Source organism: Mytilus trossulus, chromosome 2, assembly GCF_036588685.1.
Source record: "Mytilus trossulus isolate FHL-02 chromosome 2, PNRI_Mtr1.1.1.hap1, whole genome shotgun sequence".
Classification (NCBI taxonomy): Eukaryota; Metazoa; Mollusca; class Bivalvia; order Mytilida; family Mytilidae; genus Mytilus; species Mytilus trossulus.
This window is the reverse complement of record NC_086374.1, coordinates 49,628,512-49,654,219: the sequence shown is the minus strand read 5'-3', so window position 1 is coordinate 49,654,219 and position 25,708 is coordinate 49,628,512. Positions and strand designations below refer to the sequence as shown.

Genomic DNA, 25,708 nt, shown 5'->3' with positions numbered 1-25,708 from the left:
TTTTATTGTTGTATAAACGAGATAACTTTTGTAGTAAACTTTCACTTTCACTTCAGTCGCCATTTCCGGCACAATGATTTTAGTGTATTGATTATGCAAATTAGGTGACCTGTGTGTAACCTCAGTGAACTTTATGTACCACTAGCGTAAAACAGTGTATGAATACTACAGCGCCGTAGATTGATTATTCCAGGTTTATTGTATTAAAACGATATTGTTTGTGATTGTAAATGATACTAAGATGATTTTTATGTTCCGTAAACATGTTGTTTACGTTTTTATGTACTTAATTCTAGCTATCGGGGATTATTTTCGTTCTTGTCAGGCCCGTTCACAGTTCCCCGTTCGTTTCCCCGTTAAGAACCGTTCGTTACCCCGATAGCTTCGTCGGGTATATAAAGCTTGCACCTGTTTGTCAGGGGCTCTTCCTACTTTGTCAGACCTACAGTGATGTTGCCAGATTTTCGGTCAGTTGATACAGTCGATAGCTGAAGTTTATCTTATTTCTATCATGATTTTCATGTAGTTTAAGCAGTTTTACTGCAGTTTAGAACGTTTTGGACTTGTTCTGTTCATTATAAGTCTTTGTATTCTAAGACTTAGATCAGAATCAAAAATGGATTTAATATAATTGTACATGTACATATAAATAGCTGGTCTATTTATTCAGGCTAGATTTGCTAACCTGTTTCTTTTAGTTAATCGGAATAAAGTTACATGCCTTCCCCATTCCCCTTTCCCCTCCCATTTTGTTAAGGACATTTTGTTAAGTATCCTGTTTGCTGAGATTTTCCAGCATTCAGAGAGAATATTTGTTAATTCTGAATATTTGTAAGGTTAGGAATTGTAAGAAGCTAGAATAGTTAAACTGCTTTGTAAATAATCTCAATCTCAGAGATTGAAGTTGTCTTCCTGTGCTTACTCCAGGAGGCTGAAGTCATAGTATTAAATATAACAAGTTAAGGTTATTTTTAATGTATAATTTATTAGAAGATTGCATAGATATAATATATATATGTTAATGTTATAGCATATTTGATAGTTGATTGAAGACTGTAGCAAATAATTTAGATTAAAACTGTGTAATATTGTTTACTGAACAATTCATGAATTTACTGATAAAACATCTTTATGCTCACATTTATCTTACTTTTCCTTGTTGAAAACACATAATACGCCATTGTTGTCCAACTGGTCTCTGGTTGTTGTCATTACACTGTCTCATGAGAGAATAGATCTTCTTGTTAGACCGGGACAAGAGACTATTCGATTGTCAGATAGATAATATTCATTTGTGGAATAGTCTGATGGTACTGTCCTGGAAGTTTCCACTTCTTGAGTGTTAGTTTATATGCGATTCCAGTTTATAGAGGTGCAGCCTCTATTTTACAGTGTAATGCTGTTCTATAAACTACACGATAGAAAGTGCGTTTAGATACTCAGACTATTACGTATTTGAATATTCTTTACCCCTATTGTTCTCGCTATTTGAGTTTCTTGTTAAATATAAAGTGAAGTTAATGTGTCAGAGGTATTTTAACCCTGTTGGTCTAGTAATATAAAGTACACCCGCGTTTAAATCACCCATTCTCTGTTTTAGACTAGCTTGTTCTAGTCTATTGAGGTTTCCTGTGTACCTGTAAACACAGGTGGTGGCAGCAAAGTAAAAGACACCCGTTTGGCCAGTTATTACAATATATGTAGATATGATATTTCAAGATTGATCACTTTTCATACCTTAAAATATGAATTCATATGCATGGAACGAAAGGAATTTGTTTCTTTAAAATGAATGTACCCAGTAACAGGTGTCATTGCAATCAAGCAAGGTAAACTCATGTAACAATCCGGTAACCATTTTCTTTTATAAACTTTTGTTTAGTAAAAGAAACACCAAATGGGCATTTTCCCCCCAGTATCTTTCCACTGTATAAATGTCATTTAAATCTGGCAGGGTTCAGTCAAGTTATTATATCACACCCTTCTTTTAGTAACAGTGAAATTTATGTCGTAATCAATAGGCTCTCTATGTTATAAGTACCGAAGACAAAAACGGAAGGATACACGTATCACTGAAACTGAAAAAAGCAATAGATATTATGGTTCCGTTTTATTTTCGTGGAGATAAAAAACCAGAAAAAGATTATATTCAACAGAAAGAATTAACTCAATTGTATACACACTTCTTTATTTGATTAATTGTTAATAAAAGTTTTCATTCATTGTACAGTTGAATATTAACGACAAAAAAAAAAATCAAAGAATTTTAAGAGTTTAAACAAACATAATTTGACTATAACAAAACATTAGTTATTTCATGGCATATCATAATGATAAGTTCTGATCAGTTATTGAGTAAACAAATATACATTTCTATGTTTGTATGTTTCATTTATCCTCTGGCAACAAAACTTTCTTTAATCTCATCATTTCCTGCACGAAATCCCTTTTTATTGTCATATCTATGAAGTTTAGATGGTCTATTTTATCAGGTATAGTACACTCTTCTAAAACAATTGGTATAACGCAATTAATGTCTTTTGAATCTAAATTTAATGATTTTATTACGGCTCGATCTGCCTCGTACTGACACCAATTACTAGACACAAAGTGATCCGTTAGAATAAGGAGGACTTTGTTACTTTTCTTGATAGCACCAATGATATTATCCAGTATAGAAGTACCTGGTATAAAATCTCTGTCGGCAATGCAACCTGTAAGGAAAAAATGACATCATGTAAATTATGTGAACACTGATATTAGTAAAGTTTCTGAAGGTCGGTTTTCAGTCGTACAATTACACATATACTGTACATTTTTTTCTTACATCCATGAACATCTTACTTAATTACCACATTTGCTTTTATTGATTCAATTAAAAATTAAAATTAACTTTCCTATCCATAGATTGTAGCTAAATTTCATTCAGTGCAATTAGTTTCATCACTTACCAGTAAATTAAAAGATTTCTCAAAGGATTAACATACATCTGTGCAGGCCTGGGGTAATGGTAATTTGTAAATTATTGTAATGCATTGTAATATTACTTTTTTTGAATGTAATGCAAAGTAATTTGTAATGCACATTTTCTGCATTACAATTACATGTAATGTAATGATTACTTTAGTTAAAAATTGATGTAATGCCTCCATTACAGTACATTACTTTTCATTACAAATTGGTAAAATAGTTAAAATTGAAGAATATTGTATAATAAAAATAGAATATTAACAAAAACAAAAGAAAGTATGAAATAATTTTTTTGTCACAGTTAATTACTGTATTAAATAAATTACATCAATCTTTAAAACACACATTAAGGTAAGAAATATAAAATGGTGTCTTTGATCTTGGTTCCTGATATATGTTTAATATGATATGGGAATATTTTGGTGTTAGGTCAGTCTTTGAAAAATCTTTAAAAAAAAATTATCAAAAAAAACTATATAGATCAATGAAAAAAATATGAAGATGAACATTTCATTATTCTATACACACCTTCCATGTATTTCAATGAAATATTGAATATATCAAACAACATTTTTTGGGGTCCTGTCTGTGTTGTTATTTCACCTAATTAATATCACAATGTTTTAATTGCAATCAAATCTTCTCAACTTATGTTTGTCCTCACAGAACCCTTAGGCATTTCACAAGATAATCCTTTAATGACACATTTATTATATCCCTTTAAAATCCTTAATGATGTCTTAATGATTAAGTGATCAATGTTAGAAACAAAATTATATGATAATTTATTTATTTTTTACCACCTAAGAAACTTAAAAGTGACTTTTTCAGTTTCATGCCTCCTAGTACTCAATCAAAGGGTATAGACACAGGTAAGGTGCAGTACATGATGTTAACATCTACTTGTCTAAGCCATGTGAAAAAATTTAAATCAATGCACTGGAATAATGGAGGTCAAATTCAGTGTGCCTTTCTTCTTTGGTTAATACAGCTATCAAGTATTTAGCCATTCCCCACACATAAGCTCCTGTAGAAAGGCTTTTAAGTATTGCTGGAAAGGTGTACAGAACTGATCGCTGTTCTCTTAATGGCATCACATTTAAACCACTTATGATGATAAAGTGCAATGGACATATTAATTAACCAGTATTTGAAGTCTATGTCCCTAACACTGTATACAATGTACATATACCTCTGTTTTTGAAATGGTTTTTGTTTTTATATTGAAAAAGTAATGTGTAATGTAATGCATTACACAGGCAAAGTAATTGTAATGTAATGGATTACATGTAAGAAAAAATGTAATTGTAATTGTAATTGTAATGGAAGAATCACAAAGTAATTGTAATGTAATGCATTACATTGCAATGTAATGGCCCCAGGCCTGCATCTGTGTAGTATTTCTATTTGTATCCATCTTTTAAGTTAATAGATATAGGAAGATGTGGTGTGAGTGCCAATGAGACAACTCTCCATCCAAATAACAATTTAAAAAGTAAGCCTTTATAGTTCGTTCTTATTTTGTACTGTAACGCCACTATCCCAGATTAGGGGAGGGTTAGGATCCCGCTAACATGGTTAACCCCATCACATTCTGTATGTATGTGCATGTCCCAAGTCAGGAGCCTGTAATTCAGTAATTCTAAAACCATGAAGAATGTATCAGCTCTCAGTAGAATGTCAGCTTGATGTTTTTGATGAAAAGACCAATCCAATTTTGCTGTAAAGGTGCAAAATCATAAAATACTTTTAATTATTGTGCATTACCTTTAAACGCAACATCTTGTTCATCGAACTGGCTCTCTAGATGTCTTAGAAGAATGTTAGTCACCCAGTCTTCGTCTTTATGACTATGAGATATGAAAAAGTCAAACTCAAACTCTCTGGAGCATGCCTTTCTACCCTCAGCTAGAGGTTTCAAAGATGTCTGATGAAATGTTTCTGACAGAACATACTCATTTTCCTGTCGTGGTATCATATCTTTTAAAATGGCTTCTAATTTTGAATACTCTTCTAAGTCTCCTGTATCTGCAATAGTTGTCCAAATGTTTATGCATTCGATAAGAATATCCTTTTCTGTCGTTCTGAGTGTTGTTTTCGGTTCTACGATAATTGCTTTAAGCAATTTGAGAAGTCCTTTTTGGTTTTTCTTATAAATATTTTCGATGCTCCTCTGTATATCATTGTATTTTCTTTTACCATATATAAGAGCGTACAAAAATTCTTTTACGAGCTGATCAAAGAGCATCTGCAGATCATCTTCGAACATTGTCACCATATAACTACATAGTGGTAAACGACATCTGGGTTGAAGGTGACGATAGCAGCCAAGTTTTATTCTCCCATTCAATGGCACGGGCGTATTCACCGAGATCGAAGAGACACGATGCCTTTCTGTTGGCAAAGTGAAAATCTGGTCGATCTCCTAAATACGACGCGTATAACAAATAGTCTAAAGCTTGATGTAAAAGACCTTCTGTATGAACAAAATTGTGCCCATACTTATTGGTGTACGGAAACTTTGCGAGTTTCTGGCAAATTTCTGCCAGGATAGTTAAATCTTTTTGTGTATTTTGTGATTTGAAAATTGCTTCTCCATCTTGTAACGCATCCAAAAGATATTTCTTAGCTAACGCGATATTTCTTTTAGCTCTGATGTCGGATATTTGTTTCCTAACATGCATTCTAGTCGAGAAGGCAAACCAATTTCCGGTGTTTTCCACATCGATTGAACGTGTTATAATATCATTTGCCATGTGAAGTAATACTAATTTTTCTTTTATGTCATCAACATTCTTTGATTTATTCCACAGAGTCCTTCCATATCTCGTCAAAACAGTCATATCATTGTTTGTAAGCCTATAGGCCATTTCTGCAGCCTCAACTGGATTATTTGTATAACGTTTAAAGCTTTTATTTGTATTTAAGTTAAACGAGTTTCCAGACGAAAGAACCATATCACCACGTTTCATAAGAATGTGTCCGATATAGGCATAAGACCTTGCAACAAATGTTCTAATTATGGGATTGTTAATTTGAATTTGAGATATCATCCAAAAGTTTTCAATTGCTTTTAATGTTACCGTTTTCATTTCTTTTGTTATGTCAACTTCAAATATTTGTCGTTTGTTTAATGTATCTTTCCCATGATCTGTACGTTTAAGTACAGTTTCCAAAGAGTCATAATACTGGTTTAATGCCTTAGCATAGTAGTAATTCCATATTTTATTTGGAAAAGATGCATCTAATGACTCAGCTAATTTAAATTTTTGAAGACTAGATCCTTTACGAACTAGATGTCTGTCTGCTATATCGTCTTCATTCGCAATTCGGACATTACGTAAGACTTGGATTTGGTGATGGAGTCCTCTTTCAAAACACTCCTTTCTCCTTCCCTGACTTCTTTCGAGTTCAGTGCTAAGAATTTTGTGTAAATCAGTTATCCTTAATTCTACTGTACTTTGGTTGATTAGTGTTCGCTCTATCAAAAGTGCATACCCTTGTTCAAGCAAACATATTTGCTTGCAACGTATGGTGTTCTTGGAGGTACCGGAAAGAATTTGTTGATATTTTTGTTTGCAAACCTCTGCTTCCTTACTCCTATCTAGCTCTGTATAAATGCACTCCAAATCGGCTAGTACGTTTAAATTGTCTGGAGACTTCATTCTTATATTTTCAAGATCAAATCTGGCTTCTCGTCGTTCTCTCGGTATTTTAGTCTTGAGTATAGCAATGATATTTTTTTGAACGTTTTCAACAATCGGATGTTCTTTAATTAACAGTTTTTCAATATTTTGCTTTGCCTCTTGAATCACATGCATATCAAGAGCGTTCATTATGTTCAGATTTAGGCGTATTAAACCCGGATGTATTTCTAACTTGGTATTCAAATCCTGAAACTTCATCAACATAGATTCCATTTTCTCTGCTCTATTAACAAACCTAAAAATTGTATAAAATTGTAATTGAACATGTTGAATTTGACTACTAGTATACTTTTTGGACCTTTAGGATTATAGCTCTTCGTCTTTTCCTCGGTTTTGGTTTGTTACCCCGATTTTGTTTTTTGTCCATGGATTTATGAGTTTTGAACAGCGGTATACTACTGTTGCCTTTATATAAGCTTTGGATTTCAAATATTTTGGCAACGAGCATCACTGAAGAGACTGTTTTGTCGAAATGCGAATCTGGTGCAACAAAATTGGTACCGTTGATTTTAATACGAGGAAAAAAGTAGCATAAAGGCTAGAACTATTTGTTCAAATTGTTAAAAGATGAATCGTCCCAGATTCTTTTATAGAAGTTTAACGGTATATCACCTTATGGGCAATTCATCATGTTCATATGGCATAGTGTTCAATAGAATTGACAAAAACAAGTCACATATTTTATTATCCTGACTAATTTCCAAATTCAAAATATTGAACGTTGTTTGTGCGAATCAAATTGTCAACTTGGCCATTTCAAGGGAGATTACTCAAATAGGTTTTTTCAAAAGATAGAGATTGTTTTACTTGTAGCATGAAATCAAGGTCGGAGATTCATTTTTATTTTTAATTTCTTAAAGCATGTTTTAAAATACATCTCCTCATATTTTAATTAAAAAACATAACTTTCAGCTGCAAATGTGAACCTGAAATGTTCAAGTTCATTTCAAATCAAAATTGGTAAATTTCTTAGAAAACATGAACAGGGTTCACCATACTTCATTACACATGTTATTGTTACACTTACGGTAGATAAACTGTATCTCGAGAACTGTATACTGCCTTTTGGATTGTAAAATAGTAGTCCAAAATAAGTTTTGTCTTTTGTTTGAATATGCAAATTTTAAAGACAATGATAATTAATAAGTTGGTCTGTTTTATTGGAATAAAGAAGCGATATGTGTTTTGTGTTGTTTTTTCATAACAAAGAAGCAATGTATTGCATTATTCATACTGATTCGTCAAATATCTGTGTTTGTTCTAAATTAAATCATATAATGTTTTAATTACCAAAACTTGAAAGAACAAAAAAACCAACAACTTTAACCTGAACTTTGCACTATCATTTTCTATGTTCAGTGGACCATGAAATTGGGGTCAAAACTATAATTTGGCATGAAAACTAGAAATATCATATCATGGGGAACATGTGTACAAAGTTTCAAGTTGATTGGACTTCAACTTCTTCAAAAACTACCTTGACCAAAAACTTTAACCTGAAGCGAACGGACGCACAGACGGACGAACGAACGAACGAACGGAGGCACAGACCAGAAGGCATAATGCCCCTCTACTATCGTATTAGGTGGGGCGTAAAAACGTAATATAGTAACTTTTTGGGTTCATCAAACTTTCCATTCACCAACTTGTTATTGATGCAAGTGACGGAGCCCCGCTTGAAAGTCTACCGAATGACCAAAACATTATTAAATCGTACAGTTTTGTTCAAACACTGTGTGTATAATCCTAGCTACATGGGTGTTATTATTGATTTAGGTCAAAAGGTGTTTTGAAAACCGCAATTCTTTACCGATCTATCAAAAAAAAATACACTTACTGATAATCTCAAAACAAAAACACTCTTTTCCCCACAAACTGTGATGCTTCGGTTTTTCATACATAAAAATGGCGATTGTTAAGGTTCACTGATGTGAATTTTCAGAAAATTGAATCACTAAGTGCGTGAACTATTAAATGACTATACTTTGTATTTGAATATTTCGTCGATAAACATCGTTGAGTTACAACTTGTAGTATGGTTATAGGTTGCATATTATGTGGTGTCGTGATAATTGATTTTATAAATTTGCTTTTCTACTTTCACTTTCGGTATATGTAAACTATAATTTGTTTTTATTTATTGGGCAACAACTTTGTATTTTTAAAGGGTGTTCCGAAAGGGGTTTTAATGCATTTTCAATAGGATTTGTTTAAATAAACGGAGGAGGTATTACAGAAAAGTTCAGCCTCATTTATAAAAAATCTCAGATATACATTTCACAGATTTAAGTTCAGTTGAAATTTATGATAAGGTAAATAAACACGGGTATGTATATATGCAAATTAAAGGAAAAAGCTTTAAAACAAAATCCTAAGTATCAAGTAAACTTATGACAATATTGTTTTAAGGGGGGTCGCGGGTATATATATATTTTTCAATATAAGATTTCGCTATATTTTTCTTTAAAAGATCTTTATCAAATACTAAATCCAAAAAAAAAGATTAAAAAAAATAGGGTCACCGTTCATTTAAGCTCACAATCTGCATACATTTTGAAAGGGTACTTTTTTCTATCGAACTAATAGGAGAAATAGAGTTAATATCGAAATAAAAAAAGAACCAAATAGCAGAAATCGCTTAAGTTTTCAATCGTTTAGTTTATTTGAAAAAAAATGATAAAAAATATAGGTCACCGATGAGTTGAAAAAAAGACGTTTCAAATAAAATGCCTAAAAATTGCATTTTTGCAGCAAATGGAGATAGCTTGGAGCTTTTTCATTGATATACACATTTTAATAAAAGTCATATGGGACCAAAAAGAATTGATTGTTTTTGGTTGATTTGTGTACCATATGATAAAGTAACAACGAATAAAGTCATAAATACAACTTTCTATGAAAAAAAAAGTTTGAATTTTGCTGATTTTTTTGTACCCTCGAGCCTCCCTCAGTTATCTAAAGTCATACCAGTACCAAGTTGATTATAATGCAACCAGCTAATATCTCGTTTCTATACACCAGACATTTATATATATATATATAAGGACTAATCACTCCCAGGACTTTTAAAAAATTACTATTAATGCAACTATCAATATTTAGCTGATTTTCACTACAACATGTAGGAAGTATATCTTATATAATATTTTTAAAGTTAATTCTATAGTTGGAAAAAATTTCACATCTCAGTAAAAAGTGATTTTCATCTTCTACCTCACCTTGATTTACATACATTACAAACAGGTTCATCGGCGGGTAAACCTAAATATCGCCCTTTTTCAATAGCAAGATTGTGTGCACTTAATCTTATTTTACACAGAGATGACCTCTCTAATCTATTACTTAGAACATCAACATAACAACTACACTGATTTGAATTATGAAATTGTTGGTAATATTTTGATTTTGATGAATCATGAATTTTTGATGATTGATCCTGTGTTCACAGTTGCCAGAAAAACCTTGGATACAAGTGTGTTTTCAGACCTTAAAATATGATAAAAAAACTTAATACAAGAAAATGATATTTTTTACCATAACGTTAGCCTGCAAAGTTCAGCTCTACAAGCAGCATTAATTGCTTTGCAATGAACCCCTAGAATTTCTTTTATGAATTTCAAAAGGATTTTTTCCAAAATGTAATTGTCTCCTGAATTATCAAAAACACCCCAAATCTAACTACAATACAGCAATATGGGGCTTACTAATGAATCAAATAATTTTTCTAAAAGTTTACAAGGATTATCCAATCCAATTGTTTTCTTAATCTTAAAACATGCTTTCCTAGCTTTTTCCATTAGTAAGGATACAGCTAAGTTAAAGTTGCCATTACACTTTAACATTATTCCCAAGTAACAATATTTGGAGACGGTTGTATGGTATTATCATTATAGAAAAACTCATTTAGATATGTTTAGCATTAGAATTAACATTAACATGTAGCTTCCAATTTGAGCAATATGTACCAAGAGTATTGAGACTGGTTTGTAAACCAGTTTTGCTTTCTGATAGTAATACAATATCATCAGCATGTACAATCATACCACATCTTCTTTTTTATATTTAATAAACAATTTACAGACAAATCACCAAATCTAACTGGTTCACAGCTACCATTGAATAAATCTTTTACATCATCAATAAAAATATTAAAAAAGTGTGGGCTTAAAACATCCCCATGTTTAACACGCTCTGAAGTAAATGCAGTACTAAGACCATTTGAAAATTTAATTCTAGTGGTAGTTTTTGCATACATAGCAGAAAAAAATTATTTAAAGCTTTTTAGGTAAACCTGATTTTAAAAGTGAATAAAATAAGCCTACTCTCCATATGGTATCAAAGGCTTTACGCAGGTCTATGACAGCAGCAAATACTTTCTTCTTTTTACTTTTATAGTGATCAATAATGGTTTTTAAAGAAAATATATGATCAGAAGTTCTACAATTTTGTTTAAATCCTATTTGATATTGACTGATAAGAGATATGTTATTAACAAATGACAGTAATCTTGAATGAATGACTTTATTAAAAAGTTTTCCCAAGTTAGAAATGATAGAAATTCCCCTATAATTGGTCGGGTCCATTTTGCTACCAGATTTGTGTAAAAGGACTAGGAAACTATCATTCCATTTAGATGGGAATTGGCCAATATTTAGAATAAAATTCAACAGTTTTGTGAAAGGATTTAATATAGCCTGTCATCCATAATTAAGCATTTCATTTGATACCAAATCCATTGCAGTACTTTTCCCATTTTCAAGAGCTTTGCTAGCGTTACTTATTTCATCTGTAGTGATAATCTACGTCTAAAGTGTTATTAGATGGGTCATTATCTTAATTATCTTTTAATTGCTGGAAATGTTCCATTATGGTTTTTTTGAAACTACTACAGTTATCATCACTTTTGTTTAACCTTTTAAACAATTGAACAAAATTGTCATGAGGTATGTCCTGAAGGGAGATTGGCATGCATTTTATCTAAAAGAGGGACGAAAGATACCAAAGGGACAGTCTAATTCCGTATGTCACATTCATGAAAGGGAAGGGGATTGAAGTTAGGACGTAAGGAACATATCCGATATCATTTGTGAAACGGTTATTCCATAACGGTCAACCAACTCCTGATGGCTTCCGTAAAATTTACGAAGGGACGATTTCAACTTCACCATTTGGACCTCTTGGTTTAACAGCTTCCTTGTGAGCAGCAAACCTCTATCAAGAAAATCATGATAGGAAATGTAAGTACGGGAATATCGTATCAATTGGAAGATATATACCCCGTATGCAGGTGCTACTGAAATGTTGTTACTTAGAAATGGAAAGTTCACAATTGGAAAGCTGAAATCATCTCTTTTGTCGTAAGTTTTGTTTTCAACCGACCCTCATTGTCAATTTCTAGATGTAAGTCAAGATATGAGGCCGACTTAACTGTATCTGTTGTATCCTTTATCTCTTGTTTAATAATAAAGAAACAAGTCGACCAGAAGAGGGGCACAATTCGTTCCTATCGGAATACCCACAGCCTGTTTAATAGAACGTCCTCCGAACGTAATAAATATGTTGTTAATCAAGAAATCCAGCATCTCGATAATGTCAGTTAAAGAGATTTTTTTGTTTAAATCAGAGTGATCCTTTACAAAGTAGGATTTATTCCTCCTTAAGACAAAATACTTGTATCTAGGTTGGCCATTTTTTTTTATGAAACAAAGCAATGCCAACTCTTTCAATTTGTCTTTTACTTTGGAATGTGGAATTCTTACCAAACAGAAGTTTTACTAGTACTAGTTCATATTTCAAATGTGCGTCCTTTTCCATATAAGTTTGATTCATTACAAGAGGGTAATTTCGCTGGTTTTTACACGCCCGTCAAAATTTTGACGGGCCGTATTATGGTATACAAATGTCCGGTGTCCGTCCGTCCGTCTGTCTGTCCGTCCGTCTGTCTGTCCGGCGTAAACATGTCGCACCGTAACTTGAGAACGACTTATCAAAATTTCATGAAACTTAACATAGTTGTTTCTTATGATGGTCAAATGATCTGTATACTTTTAATAAGATTAAAACTTTTTGAGTTACGGCACTTTGTAACTAAAACAGGGGGGTGTTTTTTTCACATGTCGCACCGTATCTCAAAAACTATTCTTGACCTTGGCTTAAAACTTTAAACCCTTCTTAGTTATATTAATCTTAATATCTGTATTCTTTTTGGTGATGATATAAAATTTATTTTTGAGTTATTGAGTATTTTGTAAAAAAGGGGGAGTTTTTTTTTTACATGTCGCACCATATCTCAAAAACAATTTATGATTATTACTTAAAACTTTACACATGTCTTTGTAATATTAATCTAAAGATCTGTATACTTTTTGGTGATGATTCAAAATTTCATTTTTGAGTTACTGAGTATTTTGTAAAAAAAGGGGAGTTTTTTTTTACATGTTGTGCCGTATCTCAAAAACAATTTATGATTATTGCTTAAAACTTAACACACTTTTTTGTTATATTAATCTAAAGAGCTGTATACTTTTTGGTGATGATTCAAAACTTTATTTTGGAGTTATTGAGTATTTTGTTAAACAGGGGAGGTTTTTTTACATGTCGCGCCGTATCTCAAAAACAATTTATGATTTTTGCTTAAAACTGTACACACTTCTTTGTTATATTAATTTAAAGATCTGTATACTTTTAAGTTTTGATTCAAAACTTTATTTTACTGATATTTAGTTTTTTGTAAAAAAAACAGGGTTGTGGGTTTCACATGTCCCGCCGTGTTTCAAAAACAATATATGGTTATTGCTTAAAACTTTCTCAGAAACTATTTATGGTTATTGCATTAAACTTCCACACAAGACGTCGTGCGTATCATGCGCTCATGGCGCAGCTGTTTATTATCTTATTTGAGACTACATTTCTGACAGATTGATGAATGATAATAGGTTTTTTAAAAGGATCAATTAGTTAACATAGATATTTAATCCACCTGCACTATAAACAATATCATTGTTAAAATTAGGATTTGATATCCTTTTTGTAATAAGATTAAAACAATTACAGACAACTGGACGTTAAAACGAATATTTATTACTACAAAAGACTTTAACCGAAGGTTTTAAGATCTTTTAAGGCTTTCTAACTATGTTGATCTGGATTGGAAAGAGCCATTGTTTTCATATTCTCCTTTAATAATTAAAATATTTGTTAACAGATATCATATGATTTTTGTTTTGTTGTATTAAATTTGTTCTTTGTTTTTATATTCTCCTTTGATAATTAAAAAAAAATTGTTAACCGTTATTTAATGGTTTGTTGTATTACATTTGTTCTTTAATACACTAATCCACGATCGCACTACAATCTATATGACGATCGTAGTGGGATCAAGTAGATCGCAGTAAGGTCGTGTTACGGTGTTGTCGAAATCAGATCGTAGAAGAAGCGTAGTGAGTGCGCAGGTAAGTCGTTCAAAGATCCTAAAGGTCGCTGTAACATCGTAGCGAGAGCGTAACAAAAGTGCGATCTTACTCGGAGAAGTTGAGCTACAACCCCACAGCGACGTTACTACGACCACCACGTTCTCGTCGCGACCGAAAAAGCTTCAACTACGACTATACAACGTTCATAACACGCTGTTCAGGATCATAATACGTGTTTAACAATAGCATCCACACACGTATTAATGTGAAATATATAACAAGAACGAAACAGTATTTATATGGAACACGATATTGACATTATTGCTGAGAGCGTAGTCAGATCGCGGTTTGAACGTGGTATGAGCATAGTATAATCGTGGTAAGACCGTGGTAAGATCCTGGTAGGTTGTGTCAATATCGTGTTGCAATCGGTTAAATAATGGTATGGTCGTAGTTAGAACGCGATGAGCGTAGTAAGATTGTGGAGTACGTAGTAAGGACACAGACTAATCTTGGTGAGAACGTGGTATAATCGTATCGAGATCGTTGTAGAAGAATAATGAGGACGTAGTAAGATCGTAAAACATCGAAAATTAAAATTAACATGCCGCTCTCACCGCAACCTTACCGCGGTCTGTATTTATTATAGATCGCGGTAAGCGAAGTGCGATCGTGGTTTAGTGTGACGGGGGCATGATAATCTATCATTACTATTTACCATCAGGAATACCTATTTTTACATTTTTTTCTCATGATAAGAAATTTTTCGTTTTGAGTTTTCCTCAGAGTTCAGTATTTTTGTGATTTTTCTTTTTTCATCACAGGTTTCCTTTCAGAATTTTGATGTGCGATGGCCGATGTTATAACTAGAGGTGTCGTAGTTAATGTCACTGCATACAGGAAAATATATGCGATTTACTGTTTGGTAACTTAATCAATTCAATAAATGGACATTTATGAAGAGTTTGATAATGAAATGGAATTTTCAAGTGAAAAAAAGTCACGTTCACTTATTTTTTTTAGTTAACTTCAAGCATGTACTACTGGCAAAACTACTATTATTTTTGTTTAAATTTGAAGTATCATATGACTTTAAAATTGCTGAGAGAAAAATGAAATACTGATATTTTATGTGCATCAATCAAAGATTTTTTATATATGAATGCAACAAAAATGAAGTAGATAATGACGAATCCGAAGTTTATCGGTTTATAAAAAAAGTAAAATCACAAAAATACTGAAGTTAGAGGAAAATCAATTCGTAAAGTCCATAATCACATGGCAAAATCAAATAACAAAATAATAGATACCCAAAATAATAGATCCACCAAAATCAAATAACAAAATAATAGATACCCAAAAAATATAATTTCAAAAATAAATCTGATTTATAATTGCTAAGGAAAATTCGAAAAATTAATTCTACATATTGATCAATGTGAAAGAGACCAGGTAAGCAGCTGGAAAGAATAAACAGATATGAACATGTATAATGCCATAACGTACCAATTCACAGAAGGTTAGCCACGTTCACTCAGTGCTTTTGTTAGATGTATTCCTATTTGTATCAATTAGATGAGTTAAGCCTTTTTCAACTAATTTTGATAATTCATTCTTATGTTGTACTGTCACACCACTGTTTTTGGTAAGTAGATAGGTGTGGGTTAGGATCCCGGTAGCATGATTATCTCCGCTACATTATGTATGTATGTGTCTGTACTACGGTAAGAGCCTGTAATTCAGTAGTTTCCATTTGTTGCTGTCTTGCATATTTGATTTACGTTCTTTTTTTAAGTACCATACACTAGGTTGTTTGTTTTCTCGTTTGAATTGTTTTACCATTATTATCCATTTGTTTGATGTGTTTGAGCTTTGATTTTGCCATTTGATTAGGAACTTTCTGTTTTGAATTTCCCTCGGAGTATTTTTGTGATTTTACATTTTGCTTCTCATCATGACTTTAGCGGTACTGTGAATCATACTCCTCCGGGTGGGGGATTTTCCCAAAGCGTTGAAGACCCATTGGTAGCCTTCAGCTGTTTTCTGCTCTTTGGTCTGGTTGTTTTCTGTTTGACATATTCCACATTTCCATTCTCAAATTTCATCTCATAACTAAACAACAAAATAAGTATGTTACCTCTAACTTTGGTCTAAAGTTAAGAGCATACATATTTTGAGAATATTGTTGTTATTCATTTGATATGACAAAAATAGCACAAGTTTAACAATATGTTCAAGTCCTTGATACCGCAGATAAAAAAGAAAACCGAAAGGTATTTGAGAGATATTCAAACTCAAAGGCTAACTGACAACACCATCAACAGAGGACATCTTTGAAGTTCCGATCTCCAGACAATTACAAGTATTTCAGCTAATGCACCCCAATTTGAAAATAAAAAGTTGATACGAAGATTGTTAACTTTTTCAAGGGTAAGTTGTTTATTATTACTACTTTCTCTGCATACTATTCATTATATACTCATCTGCATGAATGTTTGAACTATTAAATGGTTTCACTTTGTAAAAGTATTTGTAGCTTTCTTTATTCGGCATAAAACATAAATGTTTCTAAAGAATCATGTGTAACTACAACTCTTCGCCTTATCTTTTGTTTTGCGGTTTTGTGTTATTATTAATTTATTTGCCATTTAAAACCATATTTAATAAGTGTGACTATGTAACTTTTCTGAGTGAGAATTTCAATAAATCCTTCATTATCATGTTTGACAGGTCTTCATTCGCATCTATATCAAAATACGTCTCGCCATACAGAAGGGAATGTTTTGCTTTTTATGTAAGACACGAGAGTACGAAGTAGTGAACTGATGTTAGTAAGCGACATATACCATCTGTGTCAATTTTCTCCCAAACATACATCTGTAGTTGTTTGACCATTTGATTATAAAATCAAATGCCATATAGAGCAGACAACTACTCTGTACTGGTTTTCGTAATAAATTGGACGAAGGGGAGCAGAGAGTATATCGTGTAGTATGGTCAATTCTTTTTGTGACTTTGTTAACAAAAAATAAAGGAATCAACGATACGTTCATTTAGAATGTACTCTTTGAAAGCTTCACCAAATAACTAACATTGGAAATAAATTTGTCAGATGTTTTTTTTATAGACTTTTAACAAATAATCAAAACTTTATATACATATTTTTTCAGAAACTGATACCAATTAATATCTGATTTCTTTGATATGAATGTTTTTAAATAAAACCAGAAAAATGTTATTAAATTCTTACTTTTAGTCAGAAATGTCAGAATCTTAATGACCCAAGTAATTTGATATATAAACAAGAAATGAGTCATTTATTGAATACGACTGGGAACAAGAAGGAACTAATTAACGTAAAAAGAAATATTTGCAATGCCATAGTAAACAGTCTACATATGTACCGTATATGCCACGTTTTAACAAAATTTTATAAAAATAAAGGCTACAGTAGTTTACCGCTGTTCGAAATTCATATATCAATAGAGTAAAACAACACCGGGTTACAAACTTAAACTGAGGGAAACGTATCAAATACAAAAGAACCAAGACACAATAGAAACACAGCATTAAAATGTAACACACACAAAAACGAACAATTGCCATTTTACTGACTTGCTACAGGGCATTTTAAACTAGTGCATACATATCAACGCTTGAAAAAAAGCTACATTTGGTTCTATAAAATTGAGAATGGTAATGGGGAATGTATCAAAGAGACAACAACCCGACCATAGAAAAAACAACAGCGGAAGGTCACCAACAGGTCTTCAATGTAACGAGAAATTCCAGTTGGTTCTATACCTACCAGAAATACGCATTAACTGAGAAAACATTATACACTACGATCGAGTTGAAAATACTTATACTCTATTAAGTACACATACAATTGCTTATTATTCACCTGTACAAGTTCTGCACAATGTATGAAAAGACACGTTTTGAAAGCACTATATATATATTTCTCTAATTCTTCGTCAATTCACCTTTTCTGCACCCGTTGTATGAAAAAAATTATTCAACGTGTGGTTCGTTTGATCCTAGTATGATGTCGAATGGTCTTGCTTTTCTCTGCATTTCCTATTGTGACGGCATGTAAAAAAGAGGCCATGTCTGATGACGTCACATAGAAAAAACACATATTTTTGCAGATCATTCGAAAAGAAGGAATAAGTTTGCCTACATATTGTTATAAATCATTAGAGAAACAGATTCCACCACCAAATCTCGTGCAATACGATATTTATCCGACATCGACAGTTAAATTCTAAATATTATAAACGATCGGCGAGGCGAACCTAGCGTTTTAAATCTGAAAATTTAAGTGTCTCGAGAGGATTAATATCGTATCACACTCGATAGAGTGGTAGAATGTTTATATACTTGGGGATTGCAAGAAGTATCACATTTCGCATCTCATTATTTGCATTTAAATGCAAGGCACGAACAAAATTGGTTATGCCTAAATGAAGGACCCGGTTACAAGTTTCATTTCAATCAACAAAAACAAACTGAAAGACGCCTCCGGATGCAGGAATTTCTCGTTACATTGAAGACCTGTTGGTGACCTTCTACTGTTGTTTTTTCTATGGTCGGGTTGTTGTCTCTTTGATACATTCCCCATTTCCATTCTCAATTTTATCATGTAACAATCCCGATACCATTATCCACATTTTTCTTTTATAGTACAGAAACCTTGGCCTTTGAACTGTTTATCCAAAATTAATCGTTTTTTTTTTCATTTATCAATATCTCTTAACTGTATAAGTTTCATTTAAATCAAAATAGAGATATTCAGATTGTCTTCCAAAAACGCTTTCGATTCTGAAACACAGAAGGATGGGATTATGGATCACTGACACATCTATCTATGATTATTGGGTTTAATCATGGAGTTTAAAAGAGGAACTGCTCGGTATCAGCTTTTAGAGAATCGATTGAACACTTTAAAATAGTTTTATTCACTGCACAATTAGATTAGACAAACATTTTTATATTTCGATATATCCAACTAAATAACCGCTCCAAAGACATTCGGTTGTTTAACTTTGTCTAAAACAAAACATGATTTATTCAATGCATTTCAATTGTTAGAAGTTCTCGAGTTATCAAATATGTTTGCGGATTGTCAGTTTTCTCCGGGCAACAAGACTTTCTTTAATCTCATCATTTCCTGCACGAAATCCCTCTTTATTGTCATATCAATAAAGTTAAGGTTGTTGATTTTCTCAGGAATTAAACACTCTTCTAACAAAATTGGAACTACGGAGTTTGTGACATTTGAATCTAGATTCAACGATTTAATAATGGCTTGGTCTGCCTCGTATTGACACCAATTACTGGTCACGAAGTGATTCGTTAGAATAAGAATGACTTTGTAACTTTTTTTGATAGCACCAATGATATTATCCAGTATAGAATTACCTGGAATAAAGTCTCTGTCAGCAATGCAACCTACAATGGAAAAAAAAGCTTGTAGTCAAAGATATGAGTACAAACAAAAATAATCTTTCACACCAGATGTATGTCGTCTTTGTTCCATATTAGGTTTTTGTTTTTTGCAAAAAAATAGGTCTGACAACAATTGATTTAGTTAGAAAATATCCATTTACTTATAACTAGTGAAAAGATGTATCTATGTTATCTGTTAGTACATGTACTATAAATTTTGTTTTATCCCGGGTTTCGAATTCTTGTCAGACTGATATAACTAAACTTGTTTTCTTTTTGTCTGTCATTGGTTTCTAACTTCTGAATGGTTTTTTCAAGAAATATTTTGAATTAATTTACATTGTAATTAACTCAATTCTAGTGTTACGTAAAAGGTTTACATGTACAAAATGTATCAAGCGTCGTTGCCTTAAATTGCCAGCTTCGTTCATTTTATCAATGCTCTTCAACTTTGTACTTTTTTGGCTTTTTAACTATTTTGATCTGAGCGTCACTGATGAGTCTTGTGTAGACGAAACGCGCGTCTGGCGTATAAAATTATAATCCTGGTACTTATGATAACTATTATGGATATGTTATACAAGCCTTAAATCCATTTATTTTACAATTTTAAACACAAAAAAAAATAAAAATTGAAGGTTCACTTGAAGTATGAGTATTACAGTTCAAGTATTTACATATTGGTTCAGTCAGTAACACTGGCCAAACCTTAAATATTGCATTGTCCTTCAATTGTAAAGGACTATTTATTCATTAATTTACTTTAACCTTAATTTCTATATAAATAACGGCAACAGTAGTATACCGCTGTTCAAAACTCATAAATCCATGGACAAAAAACAAAATCGGGATAACAAATTAAAACCGAGGGAAACGCATTAAATATAAGAGGAGAACAATGACACAACACCGAAACGAAATACACACAGAAACGGACCAAGCATAAGACAAAATACCACGAGAATAACAAATATAACATCAAAACCAAATACATGAATTTGGGATAGACAAGTACCGTGCCACGTCTTATCTTAATATCTCAAAAATAAGAAAAAACAAACGACACAACATTAAAATGCAACACACACAAAAACGAACAATAATATAACAAGGCCATCTTCCTGACTTGGTACAGGACATTTTTAAAGGGGAATAAAAATGGTGGGTTGAACCTGGTTTTGTGGCATGCCAAACCTCGCACTTTAATGGCAAAGTTAAATATAACATTGAAATGACAACATAATATTACAGGACTACTATATTTCCCTCTTTGATAGAAAGTCATTAGATCAAATCGAAAATAGAGACTGTTTCAAATAACAATTAAAGAAGAAAAAAGACAAAAATCTATAGCTTTTCTCTTTGACAGAACATACTTTGAACTTCTAAACGGCAAATCTGTAGTTGGTTGCGTTGCTTTTTTAAGATGTTTTTATTCGAGCGTCACTGATGAGTCTTTTATAGACGAAATGTGCGTCTGGCGTAAATATAAAATTTCAATCCTGGTGTGTATGATGAGTTTATTTACAACCACTGCTGATTGAGTTTTGTATCCCTGGGGGTATTACCAGTCCAGTAGTCAACACTTCTGTGTTTACTTGAGTTATCATTGATATGTTTTATACTAGTAACTGATAACTAAACTTTGAATGTTTGAAATACTAAGGCTTTTTTTTTACCTCAGGATTAGATTACTTGAGCTGTATTTGGTCCTCAATGCTCTTCAACTTCGTACTTTATTTGGCTTTTTTAACATTTTTTTTTATTCGAGCGTCACTGCTGAGTCTATTGTAGACGACACGCGCGTCTGGCGTGAATATACAATCATGGTATCTATGATGAGTTCATTTGACTTAATTCTAAATTACCTTTAAATGCTACGTCTTGCTCATCAAACTGGCTCTCCAAATATCGGAGTAGAATGTTTGTCACCCAGTCTTCATCTTTATGACTGTGAGATATGAAAAAATCATACTCGTAATCTCTGGAGCATGCCTTTCTACCTGCAGTTACAGGTTTCAAAGATGTTTGATTAAATATTTCTGAGAGTACATACTCATTTTCTTGTCGTGGTATTACATCATTCAAAACTATTTTTAATGTTGAATACTCTCCTAAATAATATGTGTCTGCAATATTTGTCCAAATTTTTAAGCATTCGGTAAGAATGTCCTGTTCTGTCGCCCGTAGTGTTGTTTTCGTGTCAGCGATAATTGCTGTAAGCAGTTTCAGAAGTCCGTTCTGGTTTTTCTTATACAGGTTTTCAATGCTCCATGTTATATTCTGGTATTTTGTTTTGCCATATACAAGAGCGTACAAAAATTCTCTTTTGAGCTGATCAAACGGTATTTGCATATCATCCTCGAACATTGACACCATATAACTGCAAATTAAGTTAAACGACTTCTGGGTTGAAGGTGATGAAAGCAACCAAGCTTTACTCTGCCATTCAATGGCACGAGCATATTCACCAAGGTCGAAAAGACATGAAGCTTTTCTATTAGCAAAGTGAAAATCAGGACGATCCCCTAAATAAGACGCGTAGAAAAGATAGTCTAAAGCTTGATGTAAATGACCACGTTTGTGTACATAGTTAGGTCCGTACTTATAAGAGTCGGGAAACTTTGCAAGTTTCTGACAAATTTCAGCTAAAAGGGTTATATCTTTTCGTGTATTTTGAGATTTGAACATGACTTCGCCGTCTTCTTTCGCCTTCTGCAAATATTTTTCAGCTAAGTCATTATTTGTTTTACCGAGAATTTCGGACATTTGTTTTCTCACAATCATTCTAGTTGAGAATGCAAACCAATTTCCAGTGTCATTTGTATCAGTTGAACGTGTAAGAATTTCATCCGCTTTTTGAAGTAATACTTGTTTTTCCTTGGTGTCATTAACAGACACTGATTTATTCCAAAGAGCCCTTCCATATCTAGTTAAAACAGTAACATCATCTGGTTTAAGCTCATAAGCAAGTTCTGCAGACGTAAGTGGGTTATCTGTTAAACGTTTGAAGATTGTATTCGAATTTAAGACAAAAGAGTGTTTGGAAGATAACACCATATCCCTACGTATACGTTTTATCAATATTTGTCCGATGTAAGCATAAGACCTTGCAACAAATGTTCTTAATAAGACATCACCGTTAATTTGAGTTTGAGAAATCATCCAATATTTTTCAACTGCTTTCAATGTGATGTTTTTCATTTCGTCTGTTAAGTCATCTTTTGAAACCTGTTCCAATTCGTCTTTGTGTTTTTTACATTGCGTCATTGCTTCTTTTATAGGATAATTATATTTGAGAACGGTTTCCAAAGAATCATGATACTGATTTAATGCTTTTGCATAGTAGTAATGCCATAGTATGTTTGGTAAAGATGCATCCAATGTCTCAGCTAATTTAAATTTTTGAAGACTAGACCCTTTTCGAACTAGATGTCCGTCCTGTACCTCGTCTTCGTTTGCAATTCGGACATTACGTAGGACCTGCATTTGGTGATGAAGTCCTCTGTCGAAACACTCTTTTCTCCTTCCCTGACTTCTTTCAAGTTCTGTGCTAAGAATTTTATGTAAATCGGCTATCCTCAATTCCACTGTACTTTGGTTGATTAGTGTTCGCTCTATCAATATTGCATATCCTTGTTCTAGCAAACATATTTGCTGGCAATGAATGTCATTCTTTGCGGTTCCTGACATTATTTCACGAATTGTTTGTTTGCAAACCTCAGCATCTTTGGATCGATCTAGCTCCTTGTAAAGATACTCCAAATCGGCTAATACGTTTAAATTTCTGGGGGAATTCTGCAGAATGTTTTCAAGATCAACTCTACCTTCCTGTCGTTCTCTCGGTATTTTAGTCTTCAGAATAGCAATGATATTTTTATGAACGTTTTCAACAATGGGATGTTCTTTTCTTAAAAGCGTTTCTATGTTTTGCTTTGCATCTTGAATCACATGCATATCGAGAGCAGTCATTATATTAAGATTTAATTGTATTAAACCAGGACTAAAGTCAGCATCCGTACTGGTCTCCTCAAATTCTCTTAAAACAGGATCCATTTTGTTTTTGTTCTTTTTACAAATCTAAAATTGCATGAAAATACTTTAAGTAAGAAAAAAATATAAGCTATGTTATTTGGTATAAAACATCATCAGTATTTAAAAGATGGGTTCTCTCAGGACTTAATCCGATATGTTCCCAGCAGCAAGATAATAACTAAAAAGGCAAAACGGCAAAATTGCCATTTAAGGATATAGCTTATATATATATATAAGTAGAGTCTCCTTATCGATTCTATTTTTCGAGCAATAGGCAAATTTGTAGATTTTTTGGAATCAATTAAACATTCCGAACAATCAAACTAAAACTATGGTAAATTTTAGAATTCTGAAAGTTTAAGATGACGGGTTTTCTTATCTTTTTATAATTTTTCTAGACTAAAACACACGCTGAATCATATGTTCTATTTTACTAAGTAATAGCTGTCATGTTGATTGAGTTAATATTACGATTTCACTTAAGATAAAATAAAAAGCGGGAGAACAAATAAGTGATTTTACAATTAGAAATTTTTCGAAGAATTTTTATAAATTTTGTGTATTTTTTTCATTCAATAATGTATACATATCTACATTTACCAAAATGTATTTCGACATTCTTTCATGCAATTTAAAATATGTAAGTCTTTCGTATATATGTATGCATTTTTTTTTTTATCTCTGTGATGACTTATCGATAATAATTGACATGTGCTCCTGATATATTCTTCCGTTTCCCTTCTTTTTCTCTATTATTATTAAATTGTTTTTGAAAGTTTGACTTTATGCAGTTCAAGACTAAAAAGCCAACATATTACTAATATTTGAATTTTTGTAAAACCGTTTATATGTTATGGTTTAAAATATAGAAAGCTATATGATTTAATCATCAAACACAGAAAACATGAACCGCGGCCATGTTCAAGTTAATCAATGGATTTTATAAATATTTCCTCACAATTATTTCATACGTTTAATCAGGGACATACATAACCATTTATTTGATAACGAAACAAAATCCAACAACCGAAATAATATATACTTGGTGTACCTTTAACCTATATAAACTTATAAAAATCAGCGCTTATTTATTGAACAATCGTTCATTTATTTAAAGGTATAAATATTTAAAATTAAAAAGAATTCAAATCGAATGATAGTGTCATAGCCGGAAATCTTCAATCTACTATATCTATATATATATATATATAGCATGGGTTCGAATCCCAGCGAGGGAAGAACCAAAAATTTGCGAAAGCAAATTTACAGATCTAACATTGTTGGGTTGATGTTTAGACGAGTTGTATATATATATATATATATATAAATAAAAATCTAACCAGAAAGTACAACTTTAATTTTAACACAAATATAATTCGATATTTGACAGCCATGATTCCTTCTAAGTTGATAAGAATGTGATTTGTTCCAAATCAATGGACCAACAAGGGATAACATGAGATAATCGCAATAAACAACAAAACACGTACAAAAGAACAAAACTGATGGAAAGAATAACTTGATTAAAAGAATATACACGATAATTTTTGTTCTAAAATCCATGTACAACAAAAAATAGTCTGCCTTGTATGATATGTTCAAACTTGTCTAAACAATCAAAGTCTATATCATAATTGTTGTAGGTGTTGTGTTGTAAATCAATTTAAAATGAAAATAAAAAACACGCAAACCAAACAAACGGTTACGGTACTTACTTGTCTTACTCAAGTAGTCAACAACTCAAACATGCTATCTATGCACCTGCTGGATTACTTTTATCACCGCTAATAGGCATTTTACAGATAAATGGCGATTGTAAGGGTTCATTTAATTTATCAGAAAATTTAAACACGAAGTGCATGAACTCAAAATATATATAGATTTAAGATTATGCAATAAATTTATATAATATTTAAACTTGAAATGTCAAGTGCATACAAGGAGTATCGTTATATGTTAATTAATCGTAAAGGAGTAGACTTTGGGTCCTGAGAATGGTTTTTTCTTTTTCTTGCTTTTCTATCTTAAATTTCTCGAAAATTGTATATTTAACTTAATATTAACTTTATCTTTTTTAAATATAAAACAAGTAATGCAATGTTTTTTTTTATTGTTTCAATAAAAAAATTAGTT

The 25,708-nt window shown here is 32.1% G+C and overlaps 1 protein-coding gene across 2 annotated transcripts; it reads right to left on the bottom strand.

Annotated features, from left to right (window-relative positions):
* Nucleotides 1–1,699: 1,699 nt before the first annotated feature.
* Nucleotides 1,700–25,413, bottom strand: LOC134707474 (uncharacterized). 2 transcript variants are annotated; one of them, XM_063567235.1, is made up of 3 exons: nt 25,291–25,413; nt 21,409–23,620; nt 1,700–2,714 (listed from the first exon to the last, which is right to left on the bottom strand). In XM_063567235.1, the coding sequence occupies exons 2-3, from the start codon at nt 23,594–23,596 to the stop codon at nt 2,389–2,391; spliced, it is 2,514 nt and encodes an 837-aa protein (XP_063423305.1). In that variant the 5' UTR covers nt 23,597–23,620; nt 25,291–25,413; the 3' UTR covers nt 1,700–2,388. The 2 variants fall into 2 exon arrangements, with proteins under 2 accessions (XP_063423305.1, XP_063423304.1); XM_063567234.1 differs by lacking the exon at nt 1,700–2,714 and adding an exon at nt 19,057–19,543.
* Nucleotides 25,414–25,708: the final 295 nt, after the last annotated feature.